Source organism: Nothoprocta perdicaria, unplaced genomic scaffold (assembly GCF_003342845.1).
Source record: "Nothoprocta perdicaria isolate Ctin4 unplaced genomic scaffold, notPer1 scaffold_206, whole genome shotgun sequence".
Taxonomy (NCBI): domain Eukaryota; kingdom Metazoa; phylum Chordata; class Aves; order Tinamiformes; family Tinamidae; genus Nothoprocta; species Nothoprocta perdicaria.
This window is the reverse complement of record NW_020455272.1, coordinates 172,160-198,650: the sequence shown is the minus strand read 5'-3', so window position 1 is coordinate 198,650 and position 26,491 is coordinate 172,160. Positions and strand designations below refer to the sequence as shown.

At 43.6% G+C, this 26,491-nt stretch overlaps 1 protein-coding gene across 1 annotated transcript in view; it reads right to left on the bottom strand.

The window, feature by feature from the left end:
• Nucleotides 1-26,491, bottom strand: part of CACNA1I (calcium voltage-gated channel subunit alpha1 I) — a 151,521-nt gene that overhangs the window by 68,566 nt on the left and 56,464 nt on the right. The window contains exons 2-3 of the mRNA XM_026038292.1: nt 17,395-17,506; nt 16,648-16,781 (exon numbers count right to left, since the gene is read on the bottom strand). Of these exons, the coding sequence (XP_025894077.1) occupies nt 16,648-16,781; nt 17,395-17,506 (246 nt within the window). The remainder of the gene's footprint in view (nt 1-16,647; nt 16,782-17,394; nt 17,507-26,491) is intronic.

The following is a 26,491-nucleotide window of genomic DNA, read 5'->3' as shown; positions in this document are numbered from 1 at the left end:
CCACTTCCACCTGAGTATCTCAAAGTATTTTGCACACTACAGTGAACACAGATGTATGACATGTCAAGGAAAACATGGTTTGTTGTCATCATCTTCCCTTGGTGGCAACCTGATGGGCAGAGGGGATCAAAACAATGACAGTTGCCAGATGCAACAGCAGCAGAGTCAGGAACAGAAACTGTCTCTCTTAAATCTTTTCCCAAGTACAAATAATAGAGCTACAGAAAGCCCTCTTGGCCTTTCATGGTGTGCAAGAGATGGAATGGGTCAGGAAACACAGCCTTGTACCACTGCATCCTTTTCCAAACCAAAAGCAATATACTTAGAAAGACCTGCAAGTCAATAGCCTAGCAGTCTAAAGCCCACCCAAATCCTTCTGCCCAGGCACCACTGAAGGTAAAATCAGAGGATCTACAGGAGATGTTCAGTGAGAAACAAGAGAAGAGCCAGTTCATAATCAATGTCTGGGATGGGATTTGAGTGGAACTCAGCTTACATGGATGTGGCTCTGTGTCTGGGGCTGTCCTTTCCCCTTCTCTCACAAGCACTGACCTCCTTCTCTCATACAGTTACTTTCTCCCAGTCTTTCCATGTACTCCAACTCCTATATCTTTTACAGACACTGCACCAATGGACTCATCCTTCTTCTGATCACCCTCTTCATTCCAAAGGACCATGAAGAGTAAGTGTCTACACTTACTGTCAACACCTTTTGCAAGAGGGACTTGTCAGACTGATAGATTTACAAACACAATAGGGTAAACCTGTCGAAGTGTTGTGATTATTCTCTCATGCTCTCTTTCCTTCCCTCTCCCGTTCCTTTCACTCTGTTCTTTCATACACTTTTAGGGTAATTGCATGAGATAATTCTTTCCCTGAAATGCAGTGGCATTCATTTACCTCCCTGGAACTGTCAGTTCTATATACACAGAATGCAGAGAGAGAGACAGAGGAGGGATTTCATGCAGATAATCAAAATATTCATATTGGGGGAAAAAAAAAGATACAACTGAAAAAAAAAGCCAAACCTGATAGCAATACATATATAATCTGTAGAAAGCATTAGTGATAGATAGGGGCTTGGGATTTGATCAGCTGAAATAGGGAAGTGACTATAAAAGGAGGAGGAACAGTGCTGCACGACACACAGGCACAACTAAAGGGCATCAGAAAGGACATAACTGCGTAGTGCAGCGAGCACTGGCCCTTTGCAYGAGCACAGACCAACCTCACTGCAGAAGCACAAAGCAAGACTACCTCATCAGGGTGAGATTGCTCCAGAATTTGATTTTGCTGAAAGGTTTGGCTTGGAGTCATACAAAAAAGCCTGGCTGTRCTTCTTCCAGGAGTGGAGCTAACACCTTTTCACAGCACAGAGACAGAGGCATGGCTCAAGGAACAGGGGAATCTATATGCAGGTGTATCTCATTTCCAAAAGCAGTCTTTGCTCCACAACAGGTGACCAAATGAAAGGCCCCAAAGAACACTATCACTCTCACAGCAACTGAGCACACTGGAGCAGCAAAAGGCTAAGCATCAAGCATCAAGATGAAATCTGTCTTCCATTAAACTTGGTCATGTAAATTTTTTTTAAAGATAGAACCTGCATTTGCCAGCCTTTTCCTTTTTCATCCTCTTGTGGCTACACTCATTTAGTCCTTATTAAATTGGGATAATCCTTAACCAGGTGCATTCATCTCTTCTAGAAGAAATGAGCTTATCGTCTATGCGCCACAGTCTCTGTGTTGCTAGAAAAGTAATAGTGCTCGCAGCAGTGAGTGCTGGTGCTTTTGGAGCAAGGCAATCAGAACGGTACCGTAGCTGCAACTACGCGATTCCAAGCAGCTGGAACGTCAGCATCGCTGAGCCCTCGGGGGCTGTGGATTTGCTATGATATATTCCAATTCACCTCGAAAACCCTCAGAGCAGGCAGTTGCTCTGCCAATGAAAACAGCAGGCTGTTCTCAAGGATGGGTCAGGAAAGGGCAACTGCTAAATTTTTCAGAGAGTAACTTCTAACAAAAATGAGCTCAGCCCAAGCAGGCCCCAGGGCTTCGGCTCATTTAATATGCCCATTCTGCCTATGTTTCTCCCTAACACCTTGTGGTCTTGGCTGTAGTAGCAGGGACATATCCAGGATACTTAAATCCCTTCAGCTTAGTTATGCCTGTTGGAGTCACATACAGCATATCCTGAACAACTCCAACACAATTCCATTGCAGTTTTGTTCTAGGGCCTCTCATCCTCCCTCACCTGTTCATTCCTAGCATAGTTCTGATGCTTCTCTTTGCAGAAGGTAGCACATCCATATGAAGATAAGCTGTTAGTGACAGGGATAACATGAAACTCTAGTAATTATAAACAATGAAAAAAAAAATCTGGATATGGAGAACAGATTCATCCAAATGTTGCYTCCTTGCCCTAACAAAAGGGAATCTCTCAGGGACTTGGCTGTAGTCCAAGACGATTACTCCTTGTCAAATCTCAGGAGCTTTCTAGGCTTCTAGTCCTTGCTCCACAGTGGCTCAGTGCAGTGAGTGTCCTCCATATTCTGATTTAGCTTCTCTAATACTCCATTCCTTCTTGACTACCTCATGTATTTTTGTTTATAAAGACCTTGAAGCCCCAGAGGTAGTCAGACAAAGCTTAGGATGTGGAAAAAAAAGACAAAAATGCAGTGTTGAATGCAAGTTGTCCTTTCCTCTCACCTTGACAGGGCATTGGGGGACGCACCTTTCTCTATGGAGATGGCAACTCATTTCTGGTGCTGCTGGAGTATTATGCGGCCTGTTTTGGGTGGGTGAGTGCAGGGACAGGTTAGGAAACTGGAACTACACTAAATCAGAGAGAAACTCCTGATCTGTGAAGGAATTTGAGCACTGAGCTGTCAAGATAATTGAATTTATTCAGTAGTTCTTCCCTCGGTAGAGATTTTCTTTTGCAAAACTTTCTCTGAGAAACTTTTGGAGGAAAGGAGATAGACACATCAGCCATCCCTGCTCAAGGCTGACATATAGTGGGAGCACCATCACGGTGGGAAATGGGGCAGGACCATCGGCGGCGTGGCAGGATCCATCCTTGAGGATGGGGAGGAGCAGGGGTGGCTAGCAGGGGATGCCTGGATGAAGATGGAAAGCAAATAAAGCCCTATTTGGAAGCCACGTGAGTCCCATTCTATGCCCAGGGTGGCTTCCAGGCCGCAGAGGGGCCAACACAACTCATCAGGGCCAGCAGTAATTAGCAGGGCTTGCTGCAGCTTGAGGCTCTGAACCCCTGGGAAGGGGACAGCCTTTGCAAGCAGCAAAGATGGGAGCAGAGAGTGAAAAGAGGGAAGAGGTGGTGTGAGGAGACACACAGGCTTTGCCCCATGCGCTTTATCCATCAAACCAACAAGGTCCTTGCTTCACAGACACCCCTGCAAAGTAGYTGGTCTCCTGTTCTCCTCTTGGGCTCTGCCTCTCTTCACACCTTCAAGGCCTATCTCCCCTTCCCTCCTGCAGTGCTCTCTCAGCCTCTCTGCCTCATGTCCGTTTGCAGCACTTCCACCTCTCCTTTAAATCCTTCTGGCTCTTCATTCCTCCCTTTGCACTTGCCTTTCCCTCTTCCTTCTCTGCTCATTTCCTACACTGTCATTCCCGTTTTTTTTCTTTCCTCTTCCATTTTCCTCTTTCTTCCTTTTGTCCTTTCCCCTTCGATCTCTTTCCTCCTCCTCCTGCTTTCTCTGCTCCGTCAGTAAGCATTAACCCTCTGCCCTGGCAAGCCTGCTTAGCTGAACACACAAGAGACCTCGAGTTTAGCAGAGGAGAGGCCTTGCTGGYGTGCAGAACAAATTCCCTCAATCTGTTAGCACATTAACCCTGTTGAGGAGGCACCAAGAACACCTCCATCCAGTGCCAAACCACTGGAGCAGAGAGCGAGCAGACAGCAACAAGGGGCGACACACACTGCGAGCACCACGAGCCCACGCCAGTCTGAACTACGGCTCTGTCAGCTACCACTTGGCACTGCTTTTGCTCCTCTGCACCCAGGAGCTGGACAGCGGGCACGTGGCACTGCCCGCCTCTCCAGTGGCACCGATCCTGGTTGCCCCACAGCAGCAGAGGTGCTGTGCCAAGCTGGCCATGGGCCAGGCGAGGAGAAGCAGCCTTGCCAGCAGCAGCTGCGAGATGGACATCTCTTCGGTTTTCCTCTCCTCTGCAAGTGACTCACACCATTCCTAAAACACACGCAGAATGGGTGCAAAAGAGACATAACAGTAACCATGAAATAGCTACCTGATGAAGACACGGAAAGAAGATGAAGGAGTAAGAAGTGAGACTATTTAAAATAGATGCAGCAAGAATAAGCAAGCCGTGCAAGGAATCAGACTTTATCTTGCCATACGCACAACCCAAGATATATACTTGTGCAGTGCTTGGCTAACRGCTTCCCCACAATTACACTCAATGACATCCATGATTAAAACAGTTCAATCATTTTCCTCTCTCTATTTACGTCTTTTACCTTTATTAAATAATTATCAACTTTCCTAATCTTCATCCCTGAACTATTTGCTAAAAATTAGCTCCCCAAAATTAATATTTAAAATGTATTCTGTAAGCATCCATGAAAAATACTGAGGCAGTATTTTTCTTCCGACACAAAGCCAATATGTTTTTGTTAAATTCAAAAGCTGTCTAATTCCCCTTCCCTGATAGGAGTTTTCAATTGAAATCTAATTAACTGCAGCCTAATCAATTCATATTTCTTTGTCAAATACGTTTGAGCCTGGCACTGAAGCCAAAAACTTCATGATTGTGACTTTCTAGCTGTAATTTCAGGCTTTCAGTGCATCTCAGTGTAAAGTGGAGCTTTTTCCCTGCTTGGGGATTTCTGGATGTGTAAACATCTGGAATGACTGAGGCAGAAGTCTTGTTGCTCTCTGCTCTTAATTCCTTTAGCTTCCTAGCTTTGTCAGGAATCTAAATCTGATGTATATTCATGCTATAACTAGATGTGATTTAGCAAACATTTGCTGTATACAAGAGTACGCCTGTTTGTCCTTATTCTCCAATCTGGCTATCAAATTCAATGTATTGAGCTTTTTTCTCTTTGGGAAACCTAGAGCATGAATGTCACAGGGAAAACATAACACACTAAGACTGCCAGTTCTTCCTGTCTGAAGATTTCAGTGCCAGAAGTCTGATCTAGTTCAACTTTCCCATGTACCCCAGAATATCAGCCCACATAGAGGTGTGGGATTTCACTTCTAAAAAACCCCATCTGCAGATTGTAAGGTGAAGGATGGTGATTTATTCCTGAATATTCTCACCTCCCTAGTACACACAAGGATCACCAGGGTAAGAGCTAACTGCCATTGCATAGCCCGTGCTCTAGCTGCAGTGCACACATGGAGCAAAGCAATAAAGCACAGTCATCTCCTTGGAGGTGGGTCCCCTTAGRGTCCCACGTCTCCCCTCTTGATTTACATTATCAAACTCTTCTGATTAAAGGAAAGGTTCTGCGTTAGTTGGTCCACCCAATCTTTGCTCTCTGTGGCCAGAGACAGGTTGCTGTGACCAGGGGATGTGGGTATTGGGGCTGACCAGATGCCCCAGGGTCTCTTTTAGCTGCATTTAGGGCATGCAACAAAGGAGGCCAGGCAGCAAAATCCACACTCACTGGCACTTGTTACCTGGTTAGCAGGGCCATCATCACCCAAGCAAAACAAGGAGACAGGAGAATGAGTATACAACTGAACTACCAAAGCAGGTGGCACGTGCCATTAAGGACACCTCCTGTCAGCCCTTGTTAAGGCTTCATGTGCCCTACCTTATATGCAATGAGACGTGCAAGCAGCAGGCTGCCGTTAGTGGATGAATCCAATTCCTCGCAAACCGATTTGGGTTTGGAGCGGAGCAGAGCTGGGAGACTTCCACGAGGCCTGCCCAAACACTGCATCAGATACCAGCACAATTGCCTTCAACCCGAGCTTGCAGCTCTTGGCCACACACGTATCGGCAAAGCAACCCACGTACAGCACAAACAAACAGGCTGTTTATCAGCTAGTAGGGCTCCAGGGACTTGTCTTCTAAGATCCCTGCCTTGTGACAGCATTTTTGCTTTCTAACTGGAGCAGCACCCTCATTTCTCACTGAAGGTCCCAAGGGCTACAGCAAAAATTGAAAGTTCTCCCTAGCTACCCCATTGCTTCTGCTCAAGGGATTGTGTCATGGCACATTCCCCTCTCCTTCGTTTGCTCAAACGATAACAGGGCACAAACTTTACCAGCAACAGGAACGGACAGGAGCTTTAGTCAGCACCGGGCACCCGCTAGTGTGGGGTTCACTAAGCTCACACAGCCCCCCAGTCAAGCAGGACTGCAGGCACCTCCAGAGTCACCTTCAAAAATGCCTTCTTCATAGCTGCTCCCACTCTTACTTGACTGATTTTGGAGGTCTGCCCTTTTGCAAGTTGGACCTGGGTTGCTCCTTGTTGCAGGAGGCAAACTCTGCAAGCAGCGGAGAGTGCTCTGCTTTACTACAAAGATACTAGAAGAGCCAGTCACACGGGCATTTGCACACATTTTGCACAGTTTGGCGCCTCCGAGACAAGGCATGAAAATGCACCCTAAATAGATGAGCCGAACTCCTTCCTTACCTACTGTAGAAATGATGGAGTTATGTCATATGAGATGTAGCCAGACATTACACAGCGGGCCTCTAAATTGCTCTGCAAACCACGGTGTACTCAGCTAAGTAGTCCTGTTTATCTCTTTTAGAGTTAGAGCTCATCACACTGTTAAAAAAACAACTTTCTGCTGACATAAAAGCTGGGGGATAGATGTAATTTTTGCAATCCTTGTTTTACTTAGCAAGGTGTTTTTTTTTTTTTTCATTCCTCCCCTTCCCACAAAAAAATAAATAAAGAGGTTTTTTGCTGTTAGTGAAAAGTAAGACATTTCTTCTGGGAGTGATAAATTAATTACTAATTACACAGCCAGCTCCAGGGCTATGAGGCATAGCATTCTTAAAAAAAAAACCTTCAAATGCCCCCTCCTGTACAGAATAACTTCTTTCTTTTTTCTCTTTTAATTTCTCTCCAAGCAGAAGCTTGCAGAAAGCTTCCAGACTCCATGAAAACAGTCCCTTGCTGCCTCCAATGCGATTATTTCACACCCCTCAACATCCAGACTTCTCTCCAAACTGCGTGCTAATAGAAAACATCAGAGTTTCTTAGCAGTTTCAGAGACATGATACAAAAAGACATAAGCAGGTTTTCGCTCTGTGAAGAGAAGGCCAGAGGGACTGGGCAAGCTCAGACATCTGAGAATGGGACTGTGAGGGCTCGTTTTTAAAAATCAGGAGTCTGAAAATCAGCTCCTGGCTGAGATGTGTGTTGCACTGCTTAGAGAAAAGGCTCTGCAGCTGGGTCCTGCGAGCCTGTTGGGGACAGCCATGGCATTTCCCAGCACACAACCCCATTCCTGCCCTCTGCAGCCTCCTTTTGGGACCAGGTGAGAGTCTCACCTTATTCCCCAGCTGCAAGGGGGTTGCAGAAATGTGCCCCCTCTCTGCTGAAGCTCTCAGTGCCCAGCCATGCCCATGCAGGCAAGGCTGCCCCTTGCCCCAGCCCCTCTCGGCAATGTCAGCGACCAGCCTGGCTTGTCCACAGCCCCAAGCTGGGCCTAGTTCAGGAGCCACGGCTTGGATCACCCCGGCCCGTGCCCCCTTTTCAGAGATCTGACCAGGCTCTGGTGACTGCTATTCAGCCCTGGCACGGAGAAGGAGGCAGCAGAGACACCCACCTTAGAAACAAGGATCTTAAGCACAGTAGGCAGCTTCCCAAAATATAAGGGAATATCAGATCATTGCAAAGCTGTGAAACTCAACCTATCCTAACTCTAGATGGTTTTTTTTTTCTTTTTTTTTAAGTAAAGCTAGGGATTTGTGTGGTAGGGAACTAGCTTTTAGAGTGCCAAAAAAAAACATTGGAGGCAATAATAGAAAACCACACAGAACACACGGAGGGTACCACTGCCTCCCTATTTTGATTCTTCTCTCGTGTGATTCATTTCATTTGGATGACTCCTTTCATTTCAGCATGTTGCATATCTATGGGGAGTTTTACTAGGAGGAACTAAATGAAATAATTAGTATGATTAAGGATAAAAAAAGGGTGTGTGGAGGTGAGGTCTATGATTCTGATATTTCTGTCTTTGGTTAAAGCGCTGCTTTAGCCTGCAGCTTGCTGGATTCTGTCTTTATCTGATCATTGCTTGAAATACCTAATTGCTGTATTTATTACAGTTTTCTTTCACTTGCCATAATTTTATAGAAACTTTAATTTGGCAGCAAAGATCAGCCAGCACAGATTTTCAGAGTATTCGTCTGTTTACACTACTGCTAATAAGTATTTAATGGTCTGAGGTTTTAAAGTAATAACTATGCAAATTCTGGCCAGGTCCCCGAAGGACCATAGTTAATTAAAAACAAAGAGAAAATGAAAGATTGGCAACAGACTTCCCTGTCTTCCAAGATTAAGACCTATCAGCATTTCAAGCTGAGCTGCATCTCTCCTACCTCTTTCACCTAATGTCATTTTTATCAGCCTTTTTTATCACCCCCACCACTGCTCAACACAGATTGGTGGCTGTGAGACCAACCCACAGCAACTGCAGACYAGTCCTGTTCATCTCCAGCTGTTGTGGAAGAGTTGCAGTAATTTTCTTTCATGGTTATGGACAGGCTTTTGGGAAGGAGGCTGATTTCTGTGGTCCTCCAGAGAGCTGCCAGCGCCCTTTCCCAGGTGAAAATGCAGTGGGATAAACTTAGAACCATAAATCGGTGGCTTCCTGAAAGGAAAGGAGTATTTTTGCCAGTGCTGATGCTTCACTGCCCTGACAAAGACACATCTTGTAAGGATCATTACTACAAGTTAATGGAAAAAAATGGAAAGAACAGCTAAGAAATTAGGGGATGTGGAAATCAAGGCTGGTAGATAACTATCAGTAAGGTGAGCCCCCAAAGAAAAGAAGAAAACAAACAAACAACCCCCCTGCCTTCACATGTAAGCTTGTAGAGAGCAATACTTTCCAAGCTCCCAATGTAGAAGCAGCAGAAGGCAGCGTTTCAGAAGATGCAGCTGGCCAAAAGGTACAGAGAGCTAGGAGAAATGCTCTGCTCAATCTAGGGGGCTAACAGGCATTTAAAGATGTTTAAAGATGCCAGAAAACACTGCAAAAGCTCTATTGCTTAGCAGAATGGAACTTTGGAAGGGCAACCAAGATGTAAGGACAATTGTGATGCCATACTATAACTGGAACAGGAGATAGAAAGGCAAATTTAGAAAGTTTTTCAAACTTTCTAAATATTATGTCCTGTTTCTAAATAGGGCAATATTCCACATACAATGAGACATTTTGGATTTTTTTTTTCAGTGTGTTATTTCACGGGTTATAGACAATTTCTGCTGGAAATGGACAAGAAACCTCCAGCTGATCTCCTTGGTGCCCTATCCTGACCAAAAGGCAAAGGAGAAGATGGAGGCATCTGGTGAAGAATTACTGGCGAGGACAGAAGACTTTCATTTTACAGAGTTTTGGATTACCTTCAGAGGAAGTATAAACATTAACCACCATTTAATTAGAAAAGGAGTTTTTTTTAGGATACTGACAGCAGACCAGTTAGGAGATCATTAAATGAAATACCAAAGGGGGAAAATGATGAAACTGGGGAAAAAAGAAAGTTAATCCTCGCAGTCTCCATGTCAAGAACAAAACTAATCAAGGCACTGAAAGATATAAAGAGGAGAAAAATTGCATCATCTATACACCAATGCCAGGGGCCTAAGTAATAAAGAGAATAAGAATTGTTCATTTTATGAGCATAAACAGTCTAAATGGCATTAGGAAAGCCTGGTGGGAAGATCTGCATGGAAGGAATATTAAAATCAATGATTTTAGCCTAGCTAGGGAGGCTCAAGTGGAGAGAAAGGGAGGGGGAGTAGCACTCTTTGTCAAAAAATGGCCTTCTCTAGTATGAAATCAGTGACAATTTGGAAATGAATACTTATGGATTCATTTTCTGCCATATAAAGTGGAGGATTCCTTTGGGTAGGGTAGCAGGCTGACAGAAGCCTTATTAAATTTAACAAAGAGAAATGCAGAGCCCTTCACCTGGGCTAGACCAACACCTTGTATTGGTACTGGGTGGGTTATGGCTCTGCAGAAAGGGATCTGGGGATCCTGAGGGGCAGGAGGTTGCACATGGGTCTGCAGGGCRCCTTTGCAGTGAAGCAGAGTAGTGGCATTTTGGGCTGCATCAACAGCATCAGGGAKGACACTGATTATTTAACTGTGAACTTATTAGTCCCTGTCTAGAATAGCACATCACATTAAGTTTTGGGCCGCCAGCACAATAAAGACATTGAGGCACAGGAGTGAGGACAGCGGAGAGCCACCAAGATGCTCAAAGGGCTGGAGCCTTTGAGCTGTGTCCTGTGAGGACACAGCCTTGAGCCTGTCCTGTGAGGAGAAACTAAGGGATCAGGGCATCTTCCCTCTGGGGAAGAGAGGCCTTCTGGGGCACCTAACAGCTGCCCCCAGGAGCTACAAGGAGGTCAGGAAGGAGATGAAACTGGGCTCTTCACAGTGGGGAACAAGCAACAACAGACATGAATCCAAACAAGGGCACATCGCACTGGGTACACAATAATTAAGTCTAGAGAGATGCTCAGTCTCCATCCTTGGAGGTTTTCAAGAACTAACTAGGCAACCCTGAGCAACTTTACCTTTCACTGCTGACCCTCTCCTTTGAGCCAGGGATTGGGCTAAAGACAACACAGGTCGTTTTCAACCTCAATTATCCCATGAATGTGGTTATACTCATTAGGTATGCCCAGTGCACACTATAAAGTGTGCACTGACTGGCTCTGCTGGTATTGATCCATAACTTATAAGAAAACAACTCCCATTATCCATCCTGTAAGAACTGAATTTAGACAACATGTATTGGGCTCCACCTGAGTTGCCTCACAATTCCCCTGCATTTAAAATGATGAGCTTTATAACTCAAAGAATATTGTGCTTAACTGTCTAAGATATAGAGATTCCCTATTAAACTTTTTTATTATTATTAACTTAAAGCTGAGACTGCTCAATTACATATCTTGATTACATGTTATGTACAAAACAAGTGAGGTCATCAATAATAATAGATGTATACATGATGGATTAGAAAGATCGTATTTAGGAAGCCAAAAGCATGCRGAAATAACTGTGCATCAGCCCAGTCAAGATAGCAGGATAAAGATTTAATTCATAAACTGTAACTGATAAACAAGAAGGGTTTAATTACATGTATTTTTATATATATAAAGTATTGAAGAAGCCATAATTAAGAAAAGAAAGGTGAACGTGCTAAGTAAGAGATTACACTATAAATATAATAAATGTGAGGGGGGAAGCTCATATCAATGAACATAAATTAGAAGACAGAAATTTTAGAAAATTTGTAAGAGAATCAAACGRACACATGAAATGGTACAGGTCAGTCACTGGAACAAGAGAATAGAATTGTCATGAGCAGTGTTAAAAAATTTAGAAAATACTCAGTTCTTTGGGGCAAGGTCAGATAATGCATTCATATCATAGATGATAATGAGCTGTTTTCAATTCCAATCATGATTGAATATTTTAAGCTGTACCTACTGAAAAAAAGGGTATGCTAAAACGAACAGATCTGGAAAACCTACATCCAAGAGCTTGAAAGGAGATGACTGGATAAGATCTGGACCAAGATCCATGATTTTTGATTAGTCTCAGAAGACTGGGAAAACATCCAAGGGTCAGAGAAATTCTGATGCTGTGCCAGTACTTTAAAAACACAGTGAGATGAATATTTAGACTGACTGGACTGATGACGATCACAGTTCAGTAATGAAATCGCCAATATGTGGCTTTGATAGATTACAGATTAATGGTGGATAATGAAATTAAACATAATCAACACAAGTTTAAGGAAAAATAGACATCATCAAACTAATGTGCTATAATTTCTTATGAGATTACGAGTCTGCTTCACACAAGTAATTATGTTGATACGACTGGAATGATATGAAATCATCATGACATACATTAGGAGGAGAAAAACTGGCTAAGTAGTAAGTCTCACATGTAACAGTAAATGGGGAATCATTTGCAAGCACATGTACTTCTGTAAGGCACAATTCTTGCCACTCTGTTCTTTATTTATTTATCACAACCTGGTAGAAAATATTTAAAAAAAAAATCACTGATGAATTTTGCAGTTGATGCATATTTTGAGAGAATAAAAAAGAAATGAAGAGGATAAGTCATCAGTATAGAACAGTATGAACTGCCTTGCAAACGCAAGTAATATGTATTTCAATATGAACAAGTGTAAACCATACATCTGGGAACAAAGATTGCTGTCCCTACTAACATGAAGAAGTAGTCTCTCTTCAGAAGAAGCAAGCAAGAGGGACAAAAAAAAAAAAAAAAAAAAAAAAAAAAAAAAAAAAAAAAAAAAAAAAAAAAAAAAAAAAAGAAATAAACCTGGAGTCAATGAAGAAAGCAGCTGACTGCATTGACAGTGAGATGCTGTCATTAGAGAGGCTACTGCAATTTTTGGCTGAATTGGGGAAATATCAGCTGGAAATTGCCTGGAATAGGGAGACTGTATTACTAGTATATAAGGCACGTAAGTGATGACATGGAGAACTGTGTCCTGTTCTGGTGTCCATAAGATATGTAAAATGTATCTTAAAATGCAAAACTGCACAAGTCATGTCATTTGTCTCATCAAAAGCAACATTTGGATGCGATGTGATGATAGCTTGAGATCTGCTGCAGCAAACCAAAGTTTGATAATGGAGGGAGGGAAATACGGGGCATTTTCTGAAAGATATACCAAAGACTGTCCTCAACCACCAGACTCCAAGCAAGAACTAAGGAAAGGCTTGGGAGATTGTGGGGGCACAAGCTCTTGATCACAGTCACCCCTCTGGCCAAGTAGGGAAGTCCTCTCATCCTTAATCTACCTCCATATTTACAGGAGTATATTCTATGGTGAAGTGTAGTCTGCCACAGRAGAGGGCAAAGGCAGATAGTCTCCACTGCATACAGCTGGTTACAGCACTTAGCTCAAGAGAGGCACAACAGGCCTCATAGAGATTAACGCCCCAAGGTGAGGCAGTTCATACGAATGTATTCCTTGTATGAATCCCTCAGGACAGAGTCATGTGGAGGGGCATCTCCCCTCCCAGAGGGACAGTGGCACCATCTSTAACCACATGTGAGCACTAGTGACACACGCAGTAGTGGGGACAGCAGAAATACCTCATTCTTTTGCTGCAGTTGTTGCTGCCTCACTCTGTCTGACTGGAAAGGTCGGTGAGTGTTAGCTCACAAATAAGGGACTCTTCTACATTCATGCATGTAGTGACACTGGCCTAAGTTTCCAGAGTGATTTTTCTCTTGACTTTTAAAACATAGTAGGCTTTTGCTTTCTGGCATTCTTCAACCCAAATTACCTGCTGTAGTTTTAGGAGCTCCAATGGGAGCAATGAAGAACATTGACATTTTTTTTTCTTTCTCCCTAATCCATTCTGGACAAAAAAACCCAAAAAACATCGAAGGTGGTTGGAATAGGGACTGCGCGAGAGGGGGGAGAAACTTCTGGTGATGTCAGCTCCTATTGCCATGGAAACGGAACATTTTTAGTGACAACAGTGTCTTCCTCGAGCTGCTGGGTGGTGTGGGGGGCAGGGGCAAGCAGGGCAGGGGCACACAAGGAAATTCAGCTAACTGAAACTATAGCTTCTGGCTTCCAAAGGAAGTGAGGAGAAAACTACAAATGAATGCCTGAATACATGGTTTATGTAACCAAACACCGTCTGGAGCAATAGCAGCAAATAATCATTATGCTGTTTGATAAAACATGCTGTCACACAGAAAGCCAGATGGAAGTATCTCAGCCATCCAGAGCACCCGACAGAACAGCCCCTAGGCTGCTCTTTGCTTTCCTAGGCTTTAGGGTATTCTTCCAGTCTTTGCTGCCAGGCTTGGAGTGCTGCTTCTGACTTGATTTGGGAAGGGAGAGGGGAGAGACGGGGCTGGGAAGTATAGTTCTTCTATACTATAAGAACTATAGTTCTTCTTTTTTTGAATTTGAAAGAAGCTGCATGACTCCTACGTACTGCTTCACCTTCCATCACAGCCATTTTCTTCAGAGCCAAATTTATGACCCCCTGGAAGTCAGTGAGAGTCTAGGATTATGAAAAGGAGAAGGCCCTGGGAAAACAAAATGGATTTTACACTGATCAGGATCTAATTCACTGATATGAAGAAAACAGGGTAGACTTAATGAAGGATGTGCTGTATTAGTCAAAAGGCTAGGGCAGCACTTAGACCCAGAGAGGCTGAAACCATGATTTGGGAATGGATCCAATCAGGATAAAACTCAAGGCTTGACTCTGAGGTCAAATAAAAGCCTATGCTCTGTATGTAAGGACAATTTTGAGCCTGTGCTTGGATTTGATTTAAACAGTGCAGACAAATTTAATGAATTTCAAAGAATAATGAATTAATAACCACAWGCTTTTATAACTCAAAATACATTATATAGTCATTAGTTCTATATAACTAAATGGAAAAATCTTTCTTTAGCAGAAGTCTTTTGAGATCAGATATTCTAATCAGATTACTATCATTTCAGCCTGACATCTCATGAGGCGATTGTATAGAAATCAGGAAACAAATTTCTTTCAGTTATGGACCTGAAATGAAAAATACTCCGCAGTGATTATTTCATATCTATGGAGTTGATTCTAAGTCCCCTTAGCACTTAGAGGAGTTCAGAGATGAGCTGCTTTCCCTGCACTGCTATCAGATACACAAAAGACTTCCTATGCTCTAGAGTTTCTCCCAGCAATGGTGGAAGAGAGAAATACATGTAAATGGGGCTCACTCACATCTAATTTAGGCAGCATAGCTTTCACTCATGTCCTGTATTCTCTCATTTCCCTGACTTCTCTGCCCYCCTAGATAACACCATTTATGAACTATGCTTGCATGTGTGCCAGCCAGAGTGACCTCCCTGTCCCATGTCCCTAGTCTCTCRCAGCAGCATTGCTGCCCCTCTTGCCCCCTCTCAGCAAAGCACATTATACATCACACACAGGGGAACACAATGTACTCCGAGGTTCCCCTTTCAAACACATCTCTTTTTCCCTTTTCTTGCCCAAGGTTGTCAAGATAGGGTTCCATTTTCCCTGCACCGGTATTTTTTTTTCAGTCAGGAGTTCAGACTACAATCTAGTTCTTTCTTAACACCAAGCATCAGGTGCTTTAGCCAAATCTTTACTGATGAACTCACACTCCCCACACTGTTAGACCATTTTAAATCACTTGCTACTCACAGCACTTGGAAAAAGCTACAGTTTTCTCCCATCTGTCCTTCATTCACCTACAAGACAGCTCATGTCCAAGAAGCAACTTTCAATCTTATACCACAACTAAACTGAGTTGGAAAGTCTCAGCTCCTCCCTAAGGAAATAGTTACACACTCCTCCAGAGGAAATGACTTTCAAGTCTTGCTACAGCAGAAGCACGTCAAAACAAACGCACAAGACAGTGTGCTGTTTTCCACCTCAGGGAAAAGCTCTATAAAGTAATCTTGAGCTCACTTCTGGCTCAGTGAGTGATACACTGACTTCCAGGTGACAGTGAAAGCTGATAATTCCTTGCCAGAAGGAAGAGGGAAATGAGGGTTTCGCTCCAAAAAGATGTTCATTCTTGTTTGTTGTGAGAACACTCTCCAAAAAGATGTTTACTCTTGTTTGTTGTGAGAACAGCAATGTTATATTTCTTTTTCTCCCTGACATTTTTGCTATATCACAAGACAATCTATTTGAAAATGGAGAAATCCACAAAAGCACATGCTCATTTGTAGCAAAGAAGGATATTTTTCTATGATTCAAATAGGCAAATTTTGGTAAGYTTTCCACTTCGTAGAGGCAGAGTAGAAATCAGAGCTTCACCATAGCAACTTTGTAGCACAAAACACTCAAATGTCAACTTGTCCCAATGGTGCTGTGGGTGAGGCCGATGCAACACAAAGACAAAAGCCCGGAGTAGCAAAAATAACATTCCATCCTTAAAGCACTGCTGCTGGAAACAGAGATGTTGGCTTGGTTCAGGCGAAGGTTATAACATTCCCATTCAGTTATTTAGAATGAAAAAGGGTTCTGGTCTAGCTCTGCAGCTGGTGCAGATTAACACCCCTCTTTTAGCTGTGCAAGCTACGCTGATTCCCATCAGCCAGGAGCTAGGCTGTTTTGTCTACTACTAACCCCAGGACAAGGCTGACTCCAATTCTGCAGAACTACCTGGAGCAGTATCAGGGTTTAAACTTCCCCCTCAGTTACAAACCACGGTAAATCAGGAGTAACTTCATTGCCTTTGTGCGGGTTTACTCTGACCTTCCATCAATATATGAGGAGGAGCTTAAAACACCTCACTACACGAAAGGAAGCACGCCTATAGTTGCCACTAATCTTTGTGTACTTCTGTATTAGGGAATTCATTTTGTTCCATGCAAAACTCAAAAAAACACAKAACAAATAGACCTCTAAACTTTAACCTACCCAGCCATGACAATGAAGAAATCCAGGCGGTTCCAGGTATCTCCAAGGTAACATTTCTTGCCAAAGATCCCCAGGGCCACCATCTTTAACACCATTTCCATGGCGAAGAAGATGAAGATGAAATCATCAAATACCTGCCAAACAGAAAATCAAGAACAAGTTTAACATGCCTTCTTGGCTTTGTACCTCAAAAYGAAGAATATAGATATCTGCATAGATTCTGCTTCTCCTACAGACTAGTGTTTATGGAGGCCTTCTTTTTGTGGAAGCAGCTGGCAAAGCTGGTGCATTAAGGGTGCCCATGGACCATTCTGGTGTACCTGTTGTTTCTTCCTTCTTTGGGTATATACTGCATGCCACTTGGTCCACAAATTCAGTAGCACCCTTGCTTATCAGGGGAGAGGCACTGGGGACTCCTATTGCCTCCTGCCTGAGAGCTATAGCTTCCTTATTTCTCCCGAGGTATCTCTGAGCTGTGTGTCTTGCAGTTGTGTTAGGAAGACTCTGGATATGCATAGAAGCAGGAAGATTCTGTATTATCTGGCCACAAATAGACTTCATTCATTATCCTTCTCTCTCCTTATTCCACTCCTCAAAGCAAACTCTTGTCATTTTAAGACAAGATAATTTGCTGCTAAGGATGTCTTTGCCAACCTTTCTGGGAAGGTGCTGACCACACACAAAAGGAAAACAGACATTTGCAACTTGTACTRAGCCACAATCATGACAGGAATGAAATCTGCTTACCTGTAAGATTTTACATCTGTCAGAAAGACAGTCCATATCCTCGCATGGTTGGTACATCCCCAGGGTAACACAGTTCAGCAAAATCACCATCATGCTGACACACTCAAACCAGGTAGAAAAGAGTCAAGGAAAACTTCATAAAAGCATCATGCCCAAGATAAGCTTGCTTTAAGCTTGGAATGATAAAATAGAAAGATTAAAGGAAATAATCACTAGTTGGCTGATTTATTGCACTTCCCCCACCCTCGGTTCCTCACTGCTCTATGCCTTGATTAAGCCAGGACTCATTTGTGAAGGGGAAAATAAAGGTAATASAAAGACCTAAGGTACATGTGCAATCATTGCTGTGGTTAAACACACAGTGATTGGCCCCATCGCTGCTTTACTGAATCTTACAAATACAGCAGGAAGAGACTTTCCATGGTGTCCTATATTCAAATGCAGCAGAGATCTGTGGGATTTAGGAAAAGGCTTTATTGAACACAATGAAACGGACAGATGAATCCCCATGTGAGCCTAGTGACTAGAGCCCTTCTGGGAAGAGGTACAACATACGGCTAAAAACCTCTCTCTCCCTTTCCGAGAGAGACTTGGAGATAAACAGTTGACATACTAGAGCAGGTCAATGGTCCATCTAATCTGTTATTCTGCTTCCAGCAGTAGCCCACACTGGATAAATCCTCACAATGTGTCTAATTAAGTTATTCAGCAACCATGGGGGGAAATTGTGTTTCTGACCCCAGCTGGTGATCTGCTTATGCCCTAAAGCATAAGGACTGATTGCCCTTATAATTGTTTTCTCAGCTACAGTGGGGTCCCTGCAGATGCTTTGCTTATTCATTTGAATCCTTTGTTTAGAATCTGACTAAAATGTCTGCTTCAGTAATAGTCGGCAGCCATGAGCTACACTGGCTAATTATACTTTACATTAAAAGTGTTTCCTCCTATTTATTTTTAATTTGTTGCCTTTTAATTTCATCAAGTACCACTCCATTTAAATATTTTAGAAGAGGGTAAAAATGGCTAAKTCAGTGACCTTCTCTATGCCCTTCACAGTTTTTGCAGACGTCCATCTGCCTCTTCTTTCCCACCCCTCTTTCCAATGAAGCAGTCTTAGGACCTGATTCTGCCTTACCTACCCACTCATTGACAGTATTCTCATTCTGAAAGCGGGCTTGTGTTTCTGTGCCTTCTTTCCACCACTAGCATTGCAAAGCAGTGATGTAGATCAAATGAGAATGGGTCTCCAACATGGAATAGACCTACCATTCTTGTGCATTTTAACACATAAACCCTGCTTGGCTTCCATTTTTGGATTTCAAAGTTTTTATTTTTTATTTAAGCTAATTGAGCTGAGAAATTATCTACTTAAAAACCTACCTGTTGCTTGCACCAATTTTTCCTTCTTAAAGAGTTAAATTTAAAATGGTGGCCTATATCTCTGTATACTTGTGAAAGATACTCCAAAATCCATGGTTTGTTCCGTGCAACTCATCCTTGTTTATTCTCTGACAGTGATTCATGACTAACTTGCACAATCTGATGCAGAAGATTATTAATTCCTTCTCTTCTCTCCCACCTGGCTTTCAGAGCTCTACCTTCAGTTGTAAAACTAGAGAAAAGCAAGGCACTGGCTGTGCCAATCATGCTATGAGGTGAGCTCAAGAACATGTTATCTCTATCACACACAAAGTTAATCCCAAATGCTGTGCAAAGTAAGGCACATGCAACCCACCCTAGCCCCCTCTAGCCATAGTCCCCTTCCCTAACAGGGCAGGCRCACTACTGTACTGCCAGCTTTGAAAACAAATAGTGCCCTTTGTTTAAGAGAAATACTCTAAAGGTCACGAATAGAAGATTTGTCCTGAAAGCTCTGTATGATGTGACTTCAATTTCCCACCCTTCTATCTCCTACGTGCTTTGTTAATGACCTGATTCAAACCCAAGAGAGCAGTTGAAGATGTTTTCACTGTCTCCCACAGGGATTTCAGGAAGACTGACGTTTTCTTCTGAATGTTTCAAATCTGTTTTGCATCATCTCTCACAGAATCACAGCATGGTTGAGATTGGAAAGCACCTCTGGACGTTATCTATTCCAACTCCCCCTGCTTGGAGCAGATCAGCTGGTTCTCAGAGCTCAGTGCTGTGTCCAGTCATGTTTTGAATATCCTCATGGATCAAGTCTCCACAGCCTCTCTGGGCAACTTGCTCTAGTTAATGACCACCCTCTTACTAGAAAAAGATATATATTTTTTTCATATTTCAGTGTACTTTCYTGTCTTGCAATTTGAGCCTAGTGCCTCTTGTTCCATCACTGGATACCACTAAGACTCTGGTTCCCTCTTCTTTATTGCACCCAGGAGGTATTTATACACACTAATAAGATCCCCTGAGCTTTCTCATGTCAAGACTAAACAAATGTTCAGCCCCTCTTCACATGCCAGATGCTCYAAACCCCTTATTCATCCTCATTGCTCTACASTGGATAGGGTCTGTTCCATCTGTATCTTTCTTGTATTCTTCTTGGTCTTTTCTTTTGTTCGTAAAGGTACACCATCTTTTTCCTTATCCCATCCACATTCCTTTCAGTCCTGTTAGCAGTTCTTCCCCATCTCCTCCATCATTTTTTATTCCATATATCTATTTCTTGGCTTGATTTCTCTCAATTAATGCTCTCCATTGCACACTCATTTTCCACAGTCTCTCACCCCCTCCATTTCCAGAGTCACCCCTGTTGCTCCTGCCCAAGCAAGCAGTGTGGGCAGAAGCCACCACAACTTCCCTCCACCAGGCCTGGAGCTTAGCTGGAAATCCTTGGTTCTCAGCACATCTGCACACTGCCAGAGGGGTGGCAGGGAAGGCAGGCCAGGAGGAGAGCCCTTTTCACTTGAGTTGGAGCACGAAAACCAAATACTCTCCGCAGAAGGCTGCAAACTCCAGGTTGGACTGAAACCTTCATTTCAGAGTCTGGCACCTTGGGTGCCTCCACAATTTCCTTACTGGTTTGCTCCATCCATTCAGTAACAGGCATTTTGACAGCTGATTGAAAGGCAGCATTGGAGCAGCTGTGCCAGCACRACGGGTCCTAAATGAACTTCTCCTACGGGCAGAGTTTTTGTGTGGGCTGGGCCGCTGACTGCAAAAATGTCTCTCCCCAGGCACCAGGCAGCAAGGAGAGGTCCTGAGCGCAAGGAGAGCCTGTACTCAGAATAACTCCGGCTGAAGTAAATATGTATAAAAGSAAGAGCAGGAATTGTTTTAAAAGCAGGAGGGGGTTCTTCAGGAAACAGACAAGAGGACCTGGAGGCAGGGAGTCCTATCCAGCTGCCACCAGGCTGATAATTCACAGATAATTCAGGTAATCAGGCTTCAATTCAGAGCTTCATTTTGCAGAGATCTCTACTTGGCATGTGTGCTTTGTCAGCAGTAAAGCGTGGGTGCTCGGGATGCTCCTGCCCTAACGTGGCCACTTTCATTTCCCTGGCGGGTGCCACCAAGTAACCTGATGAGGAGGAGGTGTCCTCCTCAGTGACGCGGCTCCAGCATGGCATCATTGGGCATCTGGGGGGGCAAGATGCCAATGTGCAAGACCTGKGCCAGCTGCCATGAGCAGTTTTTAAAGCTCATGATTTGTGGGAGGCACAGAAGGCCCTGAATCTTTTTTCTTAAATATCTAGAGCTGTCCGCACTCCATTTCTTCCATGCCTTTGTTCAGGTACCGGCTCTCTGAGTTTGCCAGGGTTGTCCAGGCTTCCTGATGATATTGCTGAATTAATCACTGATCCCACGTGGCTGAAGTGACATTCGGAAAGGTCTCTCTCCTGCCACCCCACGGCTTCCCTTTCAGAGCAGGCGGGGGCCCAGAAAGATGCATCGGAGCTGCAGCAGAGAGGAAGAAAAGTGCCAGGAGAAAACTGGAGCATCTCCTACCCCGCACCGGGAGGGGTTGCTGCCAGCGCAGGTCGTGATTATAACTACCTGCTGCCATGGATGKGTCACCGCTGTCAACCACAGCGGCTGACTCCAGTCGCCACGGCAACAGCCTGGAGCCAGGTTTATAATCTGGCTTCCCATGCCGCCTCCCCCGTGCAGCCTCCTCTCCCCTCCACCCTTGCCAGTGCCTGAGCCTGTAATTAATTTCAGCTGCCGACGAGGCTGGTCTTCACAATCTGCATCATTCACTCAGAAGTTTCATTACTAATTAACTTTTTTTTAAGTTCAAATCTTCTAATTATGAACGCGCCCCCGCAGGTGCTCCCTAGGCCCCTCCTCAGTGCTCTGCTCTCCTGCCCATCATCTCCGGGCATCTCATTGCAACAACCTTCAGGATATTACTGCCCTTTGTGTCAGTGAGGCCCAGGCCCTTCCATGACGGAGACAAGAGCAAGGCCCAAGTGTTCCCACCAGCCCCTCACTCTTGGCCACTGCAAAGTGATTCAGAGGAAGGAGCCAGGAAAACTGCAGCGATCCATTATGTTCCTAGTGCTGTCACTTGGTGCTTGATTCAAGCCCTCAGGAATAAAGGGGTCATGGCTCTCATTTAAAAAAAAAAAGGAAAAAGAGGAAAAGACAAAGGTTTCCTGACACCTTTAACTGTGCCCTGCTCTCATTCCCATATAACTGTCTCCACTCTTAAAAGCCCTGTTAAACATTTGGCTTCAGCGCTGCCGTGTGACTTCAAGATCCCTATCTAGGTTAATTGTATTTTGCCTAAAAAGCATTTGCGTGTACCGTTTTGATAGCGGGTGCCTTTCTGTGTCATCTTTGCCAATGGCGCAGCCCCTTGCTCCTCCTAGCTCGCGTGTGCAGCACTAGTTGCCAACCAGAGGCAGCCACCAAGTGTGGCGACCCTCTAGGCTGCTGCTTCCCTCCCTCCACCAGGCAGGGAACAGCAGGACCTGTGTCTCTAGAACATACCAGGCAAGAAAACCACCTGCCCTAAAATATACAGGATGAAGTCGGTGCTGTAAGCTACGCGTTAGAGGACCACTGGAGAGAGTTGAATGTTGTAGTAGCAGTTGGCAGCATGACTGTGCATGATACAAGCTCAGGGATGATGTTAGAAAAGGATGATGTGATCCAGACAAAGTTTTTCAGTTGCATTCCTGTAGGAAAAGCAGCTGAAGCAAGGGATGCTGTATTGAAGCCATAAATATACTGGATGTCGAAAAGTGAACACCCGTTAAGTTCTTCCTGCTAGCCTTAATCTCTGCTTTCTCACAGTGACAACAAACCGAAATGAAGCTATACATCCATGTTTTATGAGTATTACACTCTTTGGACATCCAGCTTTTTGGTGTCTCAGAACCATTCCCAGTGTATATATACCTTATGTCAAGTCAGGTCTTGAATATCTCAGGCCCAGTTCATCTGCCCTAGAAATGCCTTGGCTAAAAAGGTTTACGAGAGAGGGAAAAGCCAGCTTTGTTGGCTGGCCAGTCTTGGTAACTCCTGTTCCTCGCCCAGAAGGAGAACAAGCGWTTGCAGAGGCTCTGGGTGCTGTGCCAGCGTAGTTAAATGACTGYACTAGCAGCAGAAGGTGCCAACCCCAAGAGATACGTAACAGGAAAACACGGAGCTCCACACGATACATCCCCAGCACGAGCTACCCGCACACATGATCCATTGCCTCCCACCCCTGAGCTGGTGCCAGCCAGGCACTTCCCTTGCAGCTGCCACCTGCCTCCAACAGAGTCATCTGTGGGCACCCTGCCCCCAGATGAGACATCACATTTGCACATTCTTCTTTTCTCTGCCTCCCTTTTTGCTTCTCRCTACCTCCCTCTTTTCTGTTTTTTTCCACTGGGTAGATCCCTTCATTCCAATTTGGTGATTGCATTTGCTTTCCTTGCTTTTCAAATAAGCTCTCTAAGGAGAGAGTTGTGTTTCTTCCTTAGTTTGCTCTCTCCTGCTTTGTGACCCTCGTCTGAAAAGCCAGTAGGATGCTGTAAACTGCTGCAAGACGGTTAATATTTCATTTATAATGGAAGGAGTGATTTCTATTGTGAAGGTCAAAGACAAACAGCTCTAGGGAAAGAAGTTCTCATTTTCTCTCCCTGTCTGCTGCTAGCTCTTACAGATGCCCTCACAGGTAGGTCTCATTTTTTCTCCTTCCCCATTTTTCTTATCACCACTCACATTTTTTTCCTTCTTCTATGCTGATGCATAGGAGTTTCTCTCTCTTTTTCTACAAAATGAGTCTACAGAAGCAAGATGATTCTTTCTAGCCTCAGTCAGCTAAGCTAGCCCGCTAGTAGCTGGGTGAACATCAGATGTTACATTCAAAGGAAACTACTCATATCTCAAAATGTGCTTGTCGTCAAATAGATCAAAACAATCAAAGCATTTCTCAGAACAGATAGCTTTAAGAATCCTCTTTTAGAAAGGCTGAAATGTTTCTTCTTTGTCTTTTCTTTAGTACAGAGGGATGTTTTGACATTACATAAATAAAGGTTGTGTTTTTTGACCTGACTTRGCAATTCCTTTTTTTTTTTTCAAGTTTTGAGTCAATTGGAAATTAAATGCCAATATGCAGTGTTGCAATATCAGATCTGTTTGGCAGTCCAAGTTATAGAGGGCAAGATATAAAGCTTTATATGGAAGCCCTCAAGGTCTATATGTTCTAGGTATTTGTGTGTTATGTATTTTAGACAGCTAAGTATGCACTGCTAATTCAAGCCTTTCACAATATTTATGCCAAAGAAAGGACGAAACTACTGCCACGTACAGCAGGATTGTTATATTTTTTTAAAAAACACAAGAGAAGACTTCTACAATGTTTGATAGTGTTCCTGGGAAGCAGGAAAATGAAGCACAGAAGACAGCAAAGATGGAGCTATTTTAAATACATAGTAAAACATCAATGTTCCTGCCCCTGGAAAGGAACTTCTTACCAAAACCTGATTTGCTGGAAAAGAAAAAAGCCTTAACCATATCCACAGAAAGTCAGATGAAGACCACCAAAAGAAAGTGCCATAGGTCATCCTTTCTGGTCTAACTTTTCAGGCTTGCTCAGATTGGGGGCCCTGTATCAGGCCAGGTAGTCTTGATTAATGAGAACTCAGTCAGTTGTATCTCATACACTATATCATCTCCATTGGGAAACCAGGCAAGCACTGAAGATGGCTTTTTGAATGTTATTGTCATTACAGAAACAAAATGGAGTAGATCACTCGTTTCTTAAAACTTCTTCTGTATGAGTTATTCATATAATGATTATATTCATTAATGATTATATGATTATATTCATTGAATGTTCAAGTCCAGCAAAAGCAAAACTAATCAAAAGTAATTTGAACTCTGATGGGAAAAATATACAAAGGAGATGAAGATGCTTAGAAGGAATCTGAAGTACAAATGGACAGACACAGTAAAACAAATCCTTGGCTATTTTAGAAACAAGAAGCCAAAGAGAGGGTCTAGTCCTACCATAGGGCCACCATGGTCCCCAAAGGATTCCTACTCAAATGGAAAGCTTTAGAGCTAACTCCAGGCTTCTTTATAATGTTCCTCACCACAGCAAGCACAGGATATCCCTGCCTATCATACAGCCAAAGCCAAGAGTTACACCAAGAACTCTGGCTTTCATATCAACTGAATGCATATACATTGAACTTCTAAAGCAACGTAGTGTTTTCTTCAGAAAAGCTGTGCAGATGCCACCATTAATTATTCAGGCATTTCATAAATATCATGCATCTTCATCAATGCTGCTACAATCCTCATAGTAATGATTATGTCCTGTCTGTRACAGCTGGACCAGCTTTCTACAGACATTATCTACTGGCAATTATCCATTTCTGAATTGTAGCTAACTTTCAGGATTCAACAGGGCACATTCTCTAACATTTCTACAAAGGTGTTTACTCTAGGAAGTGTAAAAAAATATATAATATCTGAAAGAAACTACTCAAGGATCTCTTTTCTAGGTCAGAAGAAACCAACTACCCAAATTTAAACTTTAGCAGGGTATTAGAGATAATAACTCTACTCCTGGAGAAAGATCTTTTTAATATGCTCAGATGGCTGGGACCGTGGCTGCACATCTTATTTGTCAGCAAAGCAGTATTCCACATGCAGTGGGATAAGTTCTGGACTGACTCGAGGAATCACACCTCCTGCTGACTCACAAATGGTGCATTCTGCAGTGTTCTGGCTCTGCCTTGGAGTTCTCCATCCAAAATCTGACCTGGTTTCTCATTAGGAAGTTCAGCAAAGTCACAGCATGAGGTGATATGGCTGCAGCTCAGAACACTATACTATGAAAGAGTTAAAAGTATTTTCTTCTAAAAACTTCTAATGCAAGTGCATGGTTTGGCATCTGCTTCCTGCCACAGTTGTACTGGTGATGGAGAGTGGAGAAGAAACACCAAAGGAAAACAACTGAACCATAAACTGTGATCCACACTGTAAAGTTGTCACTRTTTATCCAGATTTCCATTAACAGAGTCAATTTTCTACTGAGTTCGGCAGCAATTTAGTGACCTTAGAATTCAGACTTCATTTTTTTGCACACTGCTGGACCTCTGATCTGAACCTATGAACCGGGTAGACCCAGGCAGCAGGTCATTTGCAATGCAAGAGTGATGTKAATTAGAAATGTTTTACAGATTTACAGAATCTGGATTTGAACTGGGCRATCGAATGCCCTGATACAGGGTGCTCCTCCTGAGTGAACCTGGGTTGTTAGAAGACCCTCAGAGGTGTACTCAAATCAGAGAGATTTGAGAGATTGGAGAAACCCATGGTGCCATCAGAGAGGAGAGAGAAAACAAAAAAAAAGAAAAAAAAGCATTGATCTCCTGATTGATCTCCTGTCCACATTGCTCCCAATTTTCTCATTACTTATTTTCTCCTCCTTTGTTTCTACCTCTTTYGCTTTCCAGAGCTGTTGCCAGCAGGTCAAGGGAGGTGATTCTGCCCCTCTACTCAGCTCTGGTGAGGCCGCACCTGGAGTACTGTGTTCAGTTCTGGGCACCCCAGTATAGGAGGGACGTGGAGCTTCTCGAGMGGGTCCAGAGAAGGGCAACCAGGATGATTAAGATACATCTCTCGTATGAAGAGAGGCTGAGTGAGCTGGGCCTGTTTTCTCTGGAGA